The sequence below is a fragment of the Ursus maritimus genome, unplaced genomic scaffold, assembly GCF_017311325.1.
Source record: "Ursus maritimus isolate PB19 unplaced genomic scaffold, ASM1731132v1 scaffold_10, whole genome shotgun sequence".
NCBI classification, from domain to species: Eukaryota; Metazoa; Chordata; class Mammalia; order Carnivora; family Ursidae; genus Ursus; species Ursus maritimus.
The window spans coordinates 61,688,656-61,705,071 of NW_024423344.1; the positions used below are offsets into that span (position 1 = coordinate 61,688,656).

Below are 16,416 nucleotides of genomic sequence, written 5' to 3' on the forward strand. Positions count from 1 at the left end.
TCAGTGTTTGGTTACTGTTAGGGTGCACAGAGAGGAACTGAAGAAAGCACACCAGGCAGCTACCGTGGGTTTCCTCAGAAAGGAGGGGGGGACACACTGTGGAGGCACAGATACTAACTTGTTCTTCGTGTGTCTTTTATTTATTGCACTGTTTATGAAAAGCTATGTTATTTTTATCATTAAAAATGACTAAAGTCAATTACAGTGGTCCAACCAATCAGGAGCATTGCTCAGTGGGATAGTAGTAACTGGGCATTCCTATGTCAGCCAAACTATAAATGACACTTCAGGGTGAGTTGCCTTTCCTTTCCTTTCCTTTCCTTTCCTTTCCTTTCCTTTCCTTTCCTTTCCTTTCCTTTCCTTTCCTTTTTTTTTTTTTTTTTTTACCACGCGATGCATCAGGAGCCCTTTCTGGCACTGCTGGCCCCAAGGGCATGGGAAACAATGAAGCAATAACTATGCTGGTCCATGTTTCTCCCTTGCCTTTAGGAAGCTCAGGGCAAACAAGGCTGCAAGCTATGAATGATCAATTGTGCTACAGCCTTTTTCCTCTTTAGGGTGCGAGCACAGTGGACAAAGCTGCTCATTAGCCAGGGAGCAGAATTTGCCCTGCTCCCTGCGTCCTGTACCAGACCTTTCAGACTGGTAGAAATACACAGAGAAATCCTGTTTAAACATACTGCCTTCTAAGCGTAGATTTTGGCAGAAAGAAGTGATATACGTGTTTTCTGGCCTAACAATCTACTAATCGTGTTCTTTTAACAGATGATAATTTCCATAAAATTTTTTAAACAGATGGAAATGTTCTTCTATATAAAGATTCATTCAGCTTTTGATATATCAGCTATTCAGTATCAGCCTGACATGGCTAAGATGGCATGTTTATTAATGAATTATTTAGTTAGTTAATTAGTGAAACAAAGATGTCAAGGCTGGCTACGAATAAATTCCTGCCTAAATAACTCCCTTGCTTTTCACATGTTCTTACCTTCTCTGATTTTGGTTTTTCCTTAGTTTCAAAAGAAGAGAATTAGACTAAATCACGGGTCCTCAACCCTGGCCACACATGTGGATCTTATAGGAAGCTTTCAGAAACGCTCGTATGCCCAGGTCCCACTCCAGACCAATACATCGGAATGAGGGAGAATTCTAGGTGTATAGTTTAAATGTTTCCATGGCGATGACAGTGTGCAGTTAGGACAGAGAGTCACCAGAACAGATGGTCTCAGGCTCTAACTGTTTTTGTAACAGTCTGTGAGGTATTAATTATGATAACCATCTTACAGAGCAGAGTGACTAAATATTATTGTGTCCCCACGTATTAATTTCAGCAGCACTTATATATGGACTCTAACTTGAGCCTGTCTGTCTGGTACAGCTTGTGGTCCTGCTCCTTTGAGTTCTTCACTTTCTAATGCAGCACGTGAGGAAGGTCTGTTTCTCCACAATCTAGGAATGAGTCCTCTAATTTCAAGGGTCCCAAGTCAACTGTATCCTTCAAGGAATTTCAATTATTGTTATCATTTTAAAAATGCCTTTCTTTTAGAAACTTCTAATTCTGGCACGATTAAAAACTAAGACCGCATGGGGGACGAATTCCAGGGGGGATTTGTGGAGGGCCTGTTGGGTACCAAACTGTGACCCAAACCCTGGGGATTTAAAGAAGACATGGCTCTTGCCTTTATTAAACAGGCCCTGTAACCAGTGAGGCAGACATGCAAACACAAGGATTATGATATCAGCTAGCCAGGGCTGCAAAACAGATGCCAAGTGTTGTGTGAGAAACAAGGAGGAGCAACAAAACCGCACACGCTGGTCAGACGAGGACGTAGAAGGCAGATAAGCTTTAAGCTGGATCTTGAAGGACGGGCAGAAGTTTGGGAGAGTGATGGTGGAAAAGGCCATGTAGGGGTAGAGGAAACTGCATGTGCTAAACTCAGAATCTTATCCCGTAAATATGGAAATCTCTTCTGCTATGTGAGTATAAGTGTGCAGTTTTGGCTGGGGTGTGTGAGTGGAGGGAAGAGGGCCTGTCATAGGAGACTAAGGGGTGGAGAGTGGAGAGATTATGTGCGATGGTAAGACATTTTATCTGAATCGTTAGGGTTTTAAAATGGTGAAATGTTGGGCTCATTTCTAAAGCCAATTCCGGTTACAACATGGGACATGCAGGGGCGCCTGGGTGGCTCAGTTGTTAAGCGTCTGCCTTCGGCTCTGGGCATGATCCGGGCATTCTGGGATCGAGCCCCGCATCAGGCTCCTTCGCTGGGAGCCTGCTTCCTCTTCTCTCACTCCCCCTGCTTGTGTTCCCTCTCTCGTTGGCTATCTCTCTCTCTGTCAAATAAATAAATAAAATCTTTAAAAAAAAAAAAAGGGACATGCAGTGAAAGGAAGACAGGAGGGCAAAACTAGACAGGGATATCATTTGTTAAACTGTTGCAGGCCCAAACGAGGAAGTATTAATTTGTGTATGGCCTTGACATATAGGCTTTGAATAAATATTCTGACAAAGAACGTTTTTCTGTTTGTAAAAATATTTTAAATATTTAAAAAATATTATCTGTTACTGTCAAGACTAAGTAAGATGTCTGAAGACTAAGGTGAACAACTGACATATGTAACATAGCTCCTCAAGGATAATTAGCTGGAACTTTTACCATCTCCCTACACTTATTATGCTCTTAGTTTTAACTGGAAAGACTCTCACAACTATAGAAAAGTAATTGCATGGATATAGTCACCCTTCCAGCAAGTTGAATTTTGAATCATCCAAAGAATATAATATTTTATTCATTGAGACATTTCATGTAAAACTTGAAAAGGAGGCATGATGGCGTGTAGTAGGCCAAGCATTGACCTGGGCACTGAAGTATGGATTCTTGTAATAGGACCGACATTGATTGGCTCTGTGGCAGTAGATAAATTTTTTTTTTACCTCATGATAGCTACTGGTGGTTTATCTCCTTCATTTCCTAATTCAATTTTTTTCTATATCCAGTGTAGATCCCTTGGCCCTCCAATGCAACCGCTTCTTGCAACAAACACTACTCTTAATTCCTGTGACCTAAAAACCTCCACACAAAGACTACAAAGTTCTGAAGCAGGATCTCCCCTCAAATTTCTGTCTTCACAAACCAAAACTTTATCTTAACTTTCACAGACTTTCTTCAGTCATTTTAGTCTTAGAGAATTTGCTCCAAAGTTAATCACTCTCTTTTCAGTAATTCTTACTCTCTCTTCAGAATTGGTGATATATCAATTTTTAATTTTCTTTTTTTATCTTTTTATCAGTTAAGAAAGACTGAATTATGATATGGTACCAAACAACCCCAACCTAACATTGGTTCAAAGCATTTTTCTTCACATTTTAGCCTGTTCACATTTTAGACCAGGAGGGGGCGCTGCTCAACTTGCCCTAGTTTTAAGCCTTAGAGTGACCAGGCAGCCTCCCTGTGACACATTGCCAGTCATCAGGGGAGAGGCAAACAGAAGCTGACAAAACCACACTGGTTCTTAAAGCTTAAGCTTGGAGGGAACATACCTTACTCCTGTGTACATTCACTAGAACCTAGAGTAAGTCACATACTAAAGCTAGTCAGAGTGGCTTTGTGCCTGGAATGTAGAGAATTGGGATATTCGGGAACAAGCTGATGAAGGACAACCCCTTCCTATGTCCTTCCCTTTCATACACAAATATTTTCAAGTCTCTTGTATATTCAGACAGACACACACACACACAAAACTCTCTTAATGTTCATCTTTGGGGCTCTACTCTTAGTTTCTCACTCTCTCTTTAGTACTCATCATACTGCAAAAATGAAGACCATTACTCTATTTCAAATGCTTTCATTTTTGTATTAGTTTGCTAGGGCTGCCATAACAAAATACCACAGACCAGGTGGCTTAAATAACAGACATCAATTTTCTCACAGTTCTGGAAGCTTGAAGTCCAAGATCAAGATGTTGGCAGGTTTGGTTTCTCGGGAGGTTTCTGTCTTTGGCTTGCAGATGGCTACCTTCCCCCTGTGTCCTCACATGGCCTCTCCTCTGTGTGCATGCACCCCTACCATCTCTTCTTATTATTAGGACACCAGTCTTCTCGAATTAGGCTCTATCCATATGACCTCATTTAAATCTATTTAACTTTTGAAGGCCTTGTCTCAACATATGCATTTTTGAGGGACCACATATAAAGGACATTTTCATTATTTTAAGTAACTTCTCGTAATGGCATTTTACACAGTGGGGAATTTCTCTAGGTTCAAATTCCCTTTTTCTTTAATGTTCACAGCTCTTACCATTGAAGATTTTCTCTCTTTGCTCAATGTACTTCTGAGTTCCTTTGACTTTTTCTTACTACCTGTTATTTGCCTGATAGATTTCATCCACCTTCATGACTTTGGTCACCACCCCCAGAGATAATGACTCTCACATCACACGCCCAGTCCCCTGATTCCAAGGTTACACATCCAACAGCAAATATCCATGGTATTCATGGTTCTTGTACCAGTAGCTTCAGCCGCATCTGAGTGCTTCATTGAAATGTGGAATCTTGGGCTCCCCCCCAGAACTATTGAATTGAGTCTGCATTTTGGCAAGATCCCCAGATGGTATTGCACATAGTAGGTCTGAAAGTAGCATTGTACTTGATTTCTCTTTCTGTACATTCCAAAGAAATCACAAACTGAACATGTTGAGAGTAGACTTAATTATTAGTGTTGTCATTTATTAATTTAATTACTAATAATCGAGCTTACTGTATGCCTTCACAACTGTTTTAAGATCTCTATAGGTGAGAAAAAAAAAAAAAAAAAAAAAAAAAAAAAAAGTCCCTGTCTGCCTGAATCTTTTATTCTAGAGTAGGAAACAGATAAGAAATAATAAAATATAGTAAGTACATGACATGCTAGAATAGACAGTGATATGCGCCACGGAAAGATGAAAATATTGAGCAGGAGAGGAGCAATCCTAAGCATAGTGTGGGACATTGAAAGAGTTCTATCTTCCTTCCTTTATTTCTTCTCTCAGTGAATAGCACTGGGATAATCATCCCCTCAGTCACCTCAGGGGGGTTGAGAAAGACAATTAGGAGTTATATTAAAACTTTTACTTTTACTGTCAGTTCTAGATTCCTAATGTCTTTCAAATCTAACACTTTTCATGATGCTCACTGACAGGTGTTTTTTTTCTCATCCTCATATTTCTTCCCCCTGAGTCTTGGTTATACCCTGCTAAGTGACCTCACTGACTTTCTACCTAATTCCACAATACTGTCATGAGGCCATCACTTGCTTGCTGAAAAACTTTTAATAGCTCCCACTGCCTTCTGAATAAAACTGAAACGGTTTTTTGATGATCAATAAGGCTGATTACAAACTGGCCTCTTCCTACCTTTTAACTATAATTCCCATAAGTCCACTCCCAACTTGCTAAACTGCACACACAATATTCTCCTTCCTCTTTACGTTTGCTTATTGTTTTTTGTTTGTTGTTGTTTGCTTGTGTTTTTGTTTTTTGTTTTTGCATGAAACAATGAAGTAGTATCTTGTTTGTACACATTTCCTGATTCCGTCTCTGTCCTCAAAGGTGGCACCATTAACACTGTGTTATTATTGTGGATTTTCACTAGAAAGTACTTTCTTAGAAGGTAGGGACTGCCTTGTTTGGCTATAGTGTCAACACAGAGCTTGATACTCAATAGTGTTTAGTAGTTTGGGACAAGTAACTGATAGCTGTTGCTTTATAGAGTGAGTGGAAATCTTCTAGGATATGATGCTTTCAGAGGGAACGCATGCAAAGGCATGAAGATGTGTTTGGGGAACAGCAAGTCTCTCACTTGTGGAAGCCTAAAGTATGGCTTGGGTTGCTGAAATGGAGGTGAGACGGTGCCTTATATGCCTTTCTGAGAAATTTGGATTTTATGCTGTAGAGAAGAGAGAGCCATTGATGGCTTTAAGCATGTGAGTGACATAGACTGGGGGATATCAGATTTGAATTTTAGGAGGTGGATTTCTTGGAGGATGAGAGGTGATTGTTAAGGAAGAGATTAGAGGTATGCCACTCTAGTGCAGTCATTCCAGAGAGATGATAAGGGCTTCAACTAAGGCAATGAGAGTAGCATTGGGAAAGAGGACTAGCCAAGAAAGATGTAAAGCTTTTCCCAGTATGATCTATTGGTTGTGAAGGCACCATTCACCAAGACTGGAGGAGGAGGTTTGGGGTCCATAAGAAATATCGTTTTAGTTTTATCCCATCAGTTTGGAGATCTCAACATTCCAGTCATTTGTGCCATGCCTCTTCATCTGTAGAAGACTCTTTGATTCCAAACAGGTAATCATTTATAGTAAACGGAATTCAGGACAGGAGTCACATATCTTTCCATTTATTAAACCCCACCCCTCTAGGAAAGAATCAGTTGACTTCATCCATTATGTTTTAGTAGCTGCAACATGAGAATTGATATTTGTTCATGCATTCCAGTTAGTAGGAATATGGCCCTCATAGGGTGGGAGGGGGGACTTATTTTCTATTAGAGAAAATCAACTTAAAGTATAAATAGGTGTAGGGGCGCCTGGGTGCCCCTATCGGTTAAGCATCTGACTCTTGATTTCAGCTCAGGTCATGATCTCAGGGGCTTAAGATTAAGCCCGGCATTGGGCACTGTGCTGGGCGTGGAGCCTGCTTAAGATTCTTTCTCTCCCTCTCCCTCTGCCCCTCCCCTTAAGAAAAAAAGTATAAATAAATATAAATGAGTGGTTACTATGCTTGTGAGAAAATACAGCATACTTTTTTGGGGGATTGAGTATAAGCATTAGAAATGAGGTTTGTACTTCCTGCAGTCATGTTGTTATTAAATGTCTGATCAAGCTTTGCTAAAAATTTGGTTACATACTCACCAGACATTTGCTGTGGGAACTTCTGATCTATCTGATTTCAGATGTTACATATTCGAAAATGACATTTATCCTTCCTATAGATTGGTAGTTACTTACAGCTCCAGCCATTTCCACGAAGAGTTATTTGAAAACCACTAAGAGAGGGAATTTTAAAAATTATAGAGTTGAGCCTCGGTGCTATCAAATTCAGGTTTAATTTTTTAAAAATTGCTCTGAGCCACCCCTCCTCTTTGATCTAATTTTTAAAGAAATTATTTTTAAAATATCAGTGGGGGATGCAATTTTATAATTGCTGCATTTTAACTACCCAACCTATGGATTTCTGGTTTGCTTTCCTTCTCCTGTCCCTGTATTCTAGTCCAGAGGACATCTCTTCTGTATTAAGCTAGTGGCTTTTCATTTCATTGTCCAAAACATTGGTTTATGTTAAAAAAGTTCAGAAGTATAGTTTTTAGGACTTGGTTTTTTGAAATGCTAAAATTCAGGTTCTTGGGACCTCAAAGCTTTGATTTTAAAACTTGAAAGTTTTGGCTTTTTAAATTAAAAAGCAAACTACTTTTTTGTTGTTGTTGTTGAATTTTCCCTTCCTATAATTAATGGAGGAAAGAGATGTAGTATGAGAGGAAAAAAAACAGTCAATGTATTAAATAATATTCCTTCCAACAACTTTTATTTTCATGCTTTTGAAACATGTTACATTTTTGGGTTTTTTCATATTTAGTGAATGATGTAGGAAAGACGTTAGGGTTCAAAGCTGGTGACCAAGAAAGAATTCTTGAGACATCTTTGTTGCAAAAGGTGGTTTTATTAAAGCATGGGGACAGGACCCTTGGGCAGAAAGAGCTGCACTGGGGTCATGAGGAGTGGCCCATTATATACTTTCAAGTTGGGAGGGGTTAGGGATAGCGTAAGACTCTAAGGAATTTTGGAAGCAAGGTTTCCAGGAGCTTGAGGGGGCTAGCTGTTGTTGGGAAAAGGTCATTTATTACCGTCTAATAAAATCTGAGTCATGAGACACTTCAGATATATATCATATGCTTGGGGGATGATTGCCAACATGTATCTTAGGGGGGGTAGAGATAAAGGAAGTTTCCAAAGGAATTTTTATATGTTCAAGTAGACTTACAGGATCCTGGGGGTTGGGCTAAGGTTGCCTGTTGCCCTTAGCAAAGTATTAGCATCGAGGCAGTTGAGTCACTAGAGGAATGTTACTCTGCCTGTTTGGAGGACTTGTCAGTGAGCTGAAGGTAGTAAGGACATTTAATAATTTTTCTTCTGCCTCTGTTTCCCACATCAGTGAGGACATATTATTTTATGTTGTCATATACCAAAGAGAAGACCCAAATAGGAAAACCATCCAAGTTTAATAAACTTCTAATCAGTAAGCAATTGATTAGCTTGTTAAAAGCCTCTGACATTTCTGTCCAGAAAAGTAAGTAGTTAGTATTACTGTGATTTAGATGGCACAGCTAAATTTAGGGATACTACATTAAGTGGGGTGTGTGTGTGTGTGTGTATGTGTGCGTATGTGTGTGTGTGAGTGTGTACTCTTCACAGCTTTTTGGACTTGAGTTATATAAAAATCATACCCTGTGAAAACTCGGATTCGAAAGAGTAAATTTGAATACTAGCATTCTTTTTTTAAAAAAGTATAGTATTTGTCTTGTTAGAAAAGTATTGAGAATATATAAAAAATAAGCAGTGAAAATAAAAAAAATTGCATTCTATATACCATGCATAACAAATTATGCCATTTATATTGGCATTTATTATGGATTTTTGGTTTTAATTGTTTTCTTTGTTTTCCCATTCAGAGAATTTATCAACAGCCTTCGACTGTACAGGTCGTTCTATGGAGGCCTGGCTGATGAGCTTTGCGTTAATGAATTAGCCGCTGCTGATGGGCTGCCGTGCTGGAATGGAGAAGATATAGTAAACAGGTATTTTATGTGTCTGTGAAAATATGATGGCTCCTTTCATCCTTGGTTTCTTTTCCCAGGTCTTGAATGGACCACTTCAGTTTTAACTTTACCCCACAGGTTAGAGTACACATCAATTTCGTCTCTTTAGTTTGTTAGAAATAGATTTGATCCTTTTTGACATTTTAGAAATGTGATAGCATTTCTGTGGTGTTTGAACATTCTCGCTTCCTTTCTACCTATCTCAGACCTACCAACAATCCGCTTTTTCGATAAGTATTATTTACCTTCTGTCCAATCTGTCTTGTTTATCAAGTATCTTATTTTTCTCATTTAACTTTATGAGTTTTAGAAAGTGAAGAAATTCAGTGAAATGTGAATACCTGTGCAAAGATTCATTGATAGAGAAATACGAGTCTCAGCTGTGTTAATATGTCCATCCTCCAATTGTCTTGTGTGTGTGTGTGTGTGTGTGTGTGTGTGTGTGTATCTGTGGTAGAGTGGGGCTTTGGACACATGTGTCTGTTTGAAGCAATATTTATTTGTCTGTTGTCAATTGTTTTCAAGCTCAGGAGTGAAATTTTTTTACCATTTTTTCCCTCCTTTCCTAGAATTTCTTTGACATTTTCTTTTCCTTCTCTTCCTATAACTGATTGTACGCTGACATAATCTTCTGAGCTTGAGAAAGTCTTAAATTCTCCCTCCATGATATATAACAGTGGTCAATAATAACTGGCTGGGAATTGGTCTTTTGATTTTCCAATGGGGATTGTTATAGAATGTAGGCTTGGGTGGCATTTGAACTTGGATGTTTTAGTGTATTTTATTTTGAACAATCTGCAAAAAGAGAGAGGGTGGGGTGTTAAGCTTTCTTGATTTACAAACATGCCCACTCCACATGAAGATAGGTGGTTTAGTTACCATAAGAGTGATGAATTCACTTAAAATATCATTAGCAAAAAGAAGAAACCATTAGCAAATTAACTTTATCATAGCAAACATATACTCCCATTAAATAAATGTAAATAATGAAAACTCTTTACATATTTCTGTGTGATCATGTTTATTATAGTTAAAGCTTATTTCCTGATACATTTAAGTGATTACTTTGTAGTTTATATCTGAGTATCTCATAGAGATTCTTAGATTTTACAGAAAAAAATTATTAAAGACAGGAACATAATTAAATTTAAATAAAATATTTGGCTGACATGGCTAGTGTCCTTTTTTCATTATGTTCTTTGGATGTTAGACTGTATTTTCTAAATTTATCTTTCTTGCCTTTATTGAGAGCACTCAGTATGCCTAGAACTTTGAGTTCTTATAGTCTCCATGTCAATGAAAGTTCTGCTACTTTAATAATTAAATTATACTTTGACTTCTGCTTTCTGTTTTCACCTTGTTCAAGCTGGAATTGAACTTTTTTGTGTATTAATGATTTTTCTACAAGAGCTAATGAGAATCCCATGGTGACTAATGAAAGATTTAGTATATTATATAAAAATATGTGCTATATTACATTACGTTATATCATCTCATTCTAGAGCTACAAGAACCTTAGCGTCAGCTTGTCCCACTCCTCTCAACTGTTTGGTCTGGAGTTTGTATAACAGGAAATGCTGTTGGGGAAATCAATGATTTGGGAAAACTTTTTAGAGGGATAGTGTTTTCAACTCAACGAATATATTTTCTTCTATGTCGTATATTTCTTAAGTCTTCATTCATGGTTTAGGAATAAAAAAAGCTCATCTTTAGCAAGAATTCTCTATACAAAGCATCCACATTTCTGATAAAGAAAATGAGGGATTCTCATTATTCTCATTGGCTTCCGGCTTATTCTCCCCTTTGCCGTACCACCCAGCCTGCTGTCAGCCACTTCCAAGTGTGCTGTTCGACTCTGCTCTGCTGAGAACAGCTTACACTTTGCCTTGTTCTTCTCTCAGACACCCCTTCTGCCTCATCACCTCAAGTGCCATTTTCCTATCCTTGAGAATATTTCTTGAGGTCCATCCCAATCTCATGGGTCCACTACCCAAGTCCACCCCTCTTGGCTCTCCTGGGGGCAGACAAGTCTCACATGCTGGCTCTCTAGCGCCATCTCCAGGCAACTTCTAAAATGAACATTTTTTCAGCCCTGATTATTTTCTGACAGTCAGCCAAGGTTTTGGAAGCATTATCTCATTTAATTCTCCCAAAGCTTGACTCCCTCATGCTCCAAAGCAAGCTGATTGAGTGGTATCTCTTTTCTATTTTATTTGGAGAAAACTCTCATGTGTGCTTGACTTTTAAAAATATATATATATATTATTTAAATTGTATTTTTATTTGTGGCTTAGCCAATTCTTGAGATAAATATACAAGAGGATTTTTTTTTCTTTCAATGCAAAGTCAGTGCTAAAATCTAAATATCTATCATATCTGGTTAATTATGGTGTCTTCACCATGGAATATTATGTGTTTGTCAAAAATTGTGCACATTTTTATCTGCTAGTGTGGAATAATTTCAGATAATTATTAAATTAAAAATAGTTAAAACTAGGATAGTACATATTTTACCAGCAGATCTGAATAAATAAAAAATAGCAATACTGGCTCTGCATAGAATATTTCTGGACAGTTACATGGAAACTGCTTATATACTTAAGAAGTATTAGGGGCCTTTTTAAATTTGCATTGTATTTATTTATGTTTAAGTAGAACAGATGTTGCAGTGATGTTAGAATTATGGGCTGTTACATGTTTTCTTTTTAAAATGCTTTTTTGAAGTGAAAGTGCTATTTTTACATACAATATCTAGCTAACTTGGATTTTTGCAGTAATTTTGTGATACAGTTTTGCCAAAGCATTAATGGATATGGTTAAATACTGAACTAGTGAATTTGTCTAAGAAGGCTTCAATATAAAGTCAAGTCCTGATGAATGTTGTAATCTTGAATTATTAGGTACTTTCTCCTAAAGAAAAAAGGAAGCATGGCAGTGATCACTGTGTAAAAGCACTAAGGTCCTCAAATAAAACACTCATTTCAGAGATCTGCACCTAGTCGAGATAAATAATGCCATCAAATTTTGAAGGAGTGAGTATCAAGTGAATGTATACTGCATTTGGGGGTGATAGCAATTTTTCCTTTCTTACCGTGGGTTATAATACTCATTGGATTCATCCTAGAGAAATTATGCCAAACACATCAATAGGATAAATTGGTGGCCAAGACTGAGTCTATCATTCATTATAAGAGCAAAGTGATTATTTTGGCAAGACTTCTCCTGGAGGCATTTTTTAGAAGGTGATTGATAAGATTATTTATGTGCATAGACGTGCTGTCTCAAAGGATAGGAGAGCCATACTGATTGTTGCAATATTATGACAGTCCTATAAAATTGGGTGAAATCACCTTTGTGCTCATCAAAAGAGGTGGAATTCCTTTGTGATTGTAGCTGAAGATATCTCAAGTATCTGTAGTATATAAGGAGTGTTAAATTTGCAAAACAAAAAATATTTTAATTCAAATGATTTTAGAGACTGCATGCATGCCATTGACTCTGCTGCCACATTGGGATCAACAGCTCAAAGAGTTTCTGATTTAAGATGAATTCCATAAAAAAAAAAATAAAATAAAATAAAAATAAAATGAATTCCATGCAGTCTCTGTCCCTCTCGAAGTCCCTCTTATCTGCCCCTCCCGTCGCTCCATCATAAAACAAAATTGTTCTCCGAAAGGCGTGTTGTGTCAGTCTTTCCGTTGTCAGAGCTCTGTTCTCAGTTTTCTGTGATTACAAATTGATTGTTTGATGGTTTGCACTTGGGCTTTCCAAGTATTGATGTGCAGGTGACAGCTGCTTAATTACCAGGGCTTCCTCTTCCTTTCTGATTAATAGATGGTTAATTCAGTTACTCTCCCTCAGTCTCCGGGAATTTATGACCTGCACAACAGCTCTCAGACTGGCCAGTAGCTGTGCGGTGTCCTAGTACAATTAATAATCCACATGATTTCTACTTCGTCTTGAGTTATTGTTCCTTAATGCTTCTTTCATAAGTCAGTGTTTTCCTTTCAAACTCTTATGATAAGGGGCCCCTTCCAACAAAAAATAATTGAATTTTTAAAAATCAGATAAAAATATAAAACCCGAGAAGTCTCTGAGACTTTATACTTATCTATTATCAGATTTCCAGAGAATGATATTTTTCCTGGAGATATATATATATATATATATATAGAGAGAGAGAGAGAGAGAGAGAGAGAGAGAGATCCCAATGTATCTGTGTATTTATTTTGTGATATAAAGCCACTAGCGGATCCTTGTACGTGCCTCCTTAGTTCATACGTTTCTTTAAAAACTTTAAAATTTTTTTATTTTTAATTGAAGTGTACATATAATATCTTGTAACCTCATTTTCCCCCCTTACATTATCTATCTGAAAAGCTACTCATCTTCAGTCTTTCTTCTTCTTCCTGACCTTGCTGCATTCAACTGCATTTTATTTATCTTTTTTTGTTTTAAACACCTGGCGTAGTTTCCAAATGTTGGGGACTACAAAGCAGTCAGGTCTCAGGATTGTTCTGATTTTCATTAATGTAGCAATTAGTTGCTCTTCCTACGTTGCTTGTGCAAAGCCAGTATGTTCTTCGTGACTTAAACAACAGTCTGTTTTGTATTTCTTTCCCCCCCTTGAAATTTCTATGTATTCAGTCAGGTTTCTAATCTTGTTGAAGTACGCCTTCATAATCATCATCATCATCATCATATCTCTGGCCCATCTGATGTGGTTCAGAATTCAGAGGCTTAAGTGATGTGGTTAGGAGACATCCCCACCCTGACCCCATTGCCGCAGTCTACTGTGGGCTCTGAGTTTCCCACTACTACTGGAATGGCTTTCAGCTACCTCATTTTCTCCATGCAACTGTACACACAGCTTTGCCAAACTCCCACTTCAATCTTGAGTCCTCACGGAACAAGTCCCCTCATTTGTGTTCTTTCGTAACCTCTAACTCCACTGTGACACCTCTAATACTTCTTGCGTTTATGTGTCATATATCTTCTCTCTTCTTATCTACTGCAATTTCTTTCATAACAGAACTCCTGTATTACCTGACAGGTTAAGAATGATTAGTATCATTGAACGCCTATCAGTATTTTTTTAAAGATGAGAGGCTCTGAGGAACAGGAATTTTTATCATTGTTATTGAGAACTGAGAGATTTGGGGATTGGGGAGGTGGCTTGGTGATAACGCTTTGGTGGGTAATGTGTGGGTTCAAAACTGAGCGCGGAAAGATGAGAAGGGAGAAGATGAGTCGTAAGAGTTTCTGCCTATCGCTGACTCTGGATGTTGGTCTATTTGTTTTCTGACTTAATCTTAAAATCATGCATGTCTCATTGTGTGCATTTCCATAGATATTTTTGGGAAACCAGAGTCTAAAGAACTCTAAGAAGCTTGTGTGTTCTGGGCTGGAGACATATGAGGTGTGATTGTCTTTATCACAGATGAGGCATCTGAGTTGGGGGTGGATAAAAGTGCCAAGACCTGCCCAAGGTCAAAAGCCTGAGTTAATAATCCTCAGTACATTATGAACTGAAATATTGCTGCTCTTTTGTGAGAGAAATAAAAAAGTATGGTTACAGGTATATTATAAGGGACTGTCCAATTCATCCCATTGTAGAATACACATTTTAGTCCAACAGGACAAAAGCAGGTATAGCTGATGTGTCGGCTTGTACAATCTCTCTCTGCCTTACACTCTCTTACACTCTCTTGGCAAACAATTTTACTTTAAATGGTGCCTGGTATAGTTTGGTTCTATAGAAAATGACATAGATGGTAGCAAAGGGGATGGACTTTTTATCAACTTTGCTCCAAGTCCTGACATTCCTAATTAGTGTTAAAACCTAGGAGAATATCCATTTTTCACAGGTCAGTATACACATTTTGTTCTTTTCTAAAAATGCTCCATTAATTTGGTAATAATTGCATGTCATCCTATCTTCTGAACTGAGATGTTTCTCCTGAATCTCTCTTCACTGGCTTACTTGGCTTAGTAGCCTCTTGTCTCCTGTTTAAGCATGTAATCACTATATTCAGAGAGTTGGACTTTGGTGAGTGTGGGAACTGCTTCATGAAATCCACTCAGAAGGCTCCTTTCTACCTTGTCACTAGAATGAAATCATGGCCAATTCTCAAAAGCCTTTGGACACTGTGGTGTCTAAAGGACTTTTTATTGTTATTAGTCCCATAACAAGGATAAATTTAGTAATTAAATTCAGTCCCATAAAAAGTCTAAATTCTGTAGCAAAAAGGTCTAGACCAACTTAGTAATCAAAACTCAAAGTGGTCACTTCTCCTCATTCCCCAGTTGGGTACTGAGTCAGTCTAGGAGGTGCTTGTGGCAGGGCAAGCTCGTGTTCTCCTTGACCTTCAAGCATTGTTTCCAACTTCCCCGTGTTTGGAGCTTAAGGGCTGATGGGACAGAAGTGAGAGAGAAGAGATAAGAGAAGGGAATGTTCTTTTTGACTGATAATTTTGTATTTCTCATTAGTGAGTCCTAGGTTGGCAGGTGTGAAGAGCTGATATTCTAAGGCTTTATGGGCTCAAGACAATGCCTTGTCCCTATTTTTCTTCCTCTGGTGGTAAACCTCTGATGTTTCTCTGCCGAGATCATTGGATGGGGTCTTTTTCTCCAACATGGTCTTCTTTAGACCATAGAAACTTTGCTTCTGTCTCTAGCTTTTGGTGGGAGTACAGCCTATCCCCAGTGTAGCTGCCTCGTTACCCTGCTGCTAGGCGGGGAACTTCCTCTGGAAGCCCGGGCTGCCGTTCATAGGCATAGATCTACTTACCAGTCCTTTTAATCTTTCAGAGTCCCAATGATCTCTAAAGCCTCTCTCACTTAAGGTGAATGAATGGGAAAATGCCACAACTGTCCAACAAGTTTCTTCAAAGAAATTCTCTCCTTTGGCCGGTTCAACCTCAATCCTTTTATACAATTAAGGTAGAAATGAAGATGAGGAGCTGAAAACAGTTTTTAGTCATCTGCTTTTTGTATCTAGCACCTGAGTTTGGAACCCCATCGATTGTCTTGCTGTTGGCTGAAATGCAAACAGAAAGAGGGCTATTTTAGCATCCTTTTGCGTGCATTTGTAACTAATGTGTAGGAGACAGAAAACTAGATTCTATGTTCAAAACACTGCAATAGACTTTGAATGATATGCAAAAGTAAGACATTGTCCCCATGTCTGAGGGGCTCAGAATCTAAAAACAAGTAAAGACCATGTTCACAATATGTACACAGCAGAACAGATGCTGTGAAGTAAGGGCGACCAAAATCCCACAGGCTTTCAAATAAGGGGTGGAAATCTCATTTGATCGAGGGGATTCAAAAAGTATTTAATAAAAGAGGTAGTATGTGATATGGGTCTCCATTTTTTCATTCATTTAAAATAACTCCTTTAAAATATTTATGGATGAGATTAGACTATGTCTAGGATTTGCTTTTAAAATAATTCAGTGAATAGAGAGAAGAGGGTCATGCAATATATAAAACAAGGTTTTCTGTGTGTGGATAATCGTGGGAGCTGTATTATGGGTACAGGACTGCTTATTCTCTGT

The 16,416-nt window shown here is 38.2% G+C and overlaps 1 protein-coding gene across 1 annotated transcript in view; it reads left to right on the forward strand.

The window, feature by feature from the left end:
* The window catches only part of GPC5 (glypican 5), a 644,069-nt gene that overhangs the window by 320,816 nt on the left and 306,837 nt on the right, over nucleotides 1–16,416 (forward strand). The window contains exon 5 of the mRNA XM_040620333.1: nucleotides 8,711–8,836. Within this exon, the coding sequence (XP_040476267.1) occupies nucleotides 8,711–8,836 (126 nt within the window). The remainder of the gene's footprint in view (nucleotides 1–8,710; nucleotides 8,837–16,416) is intronic.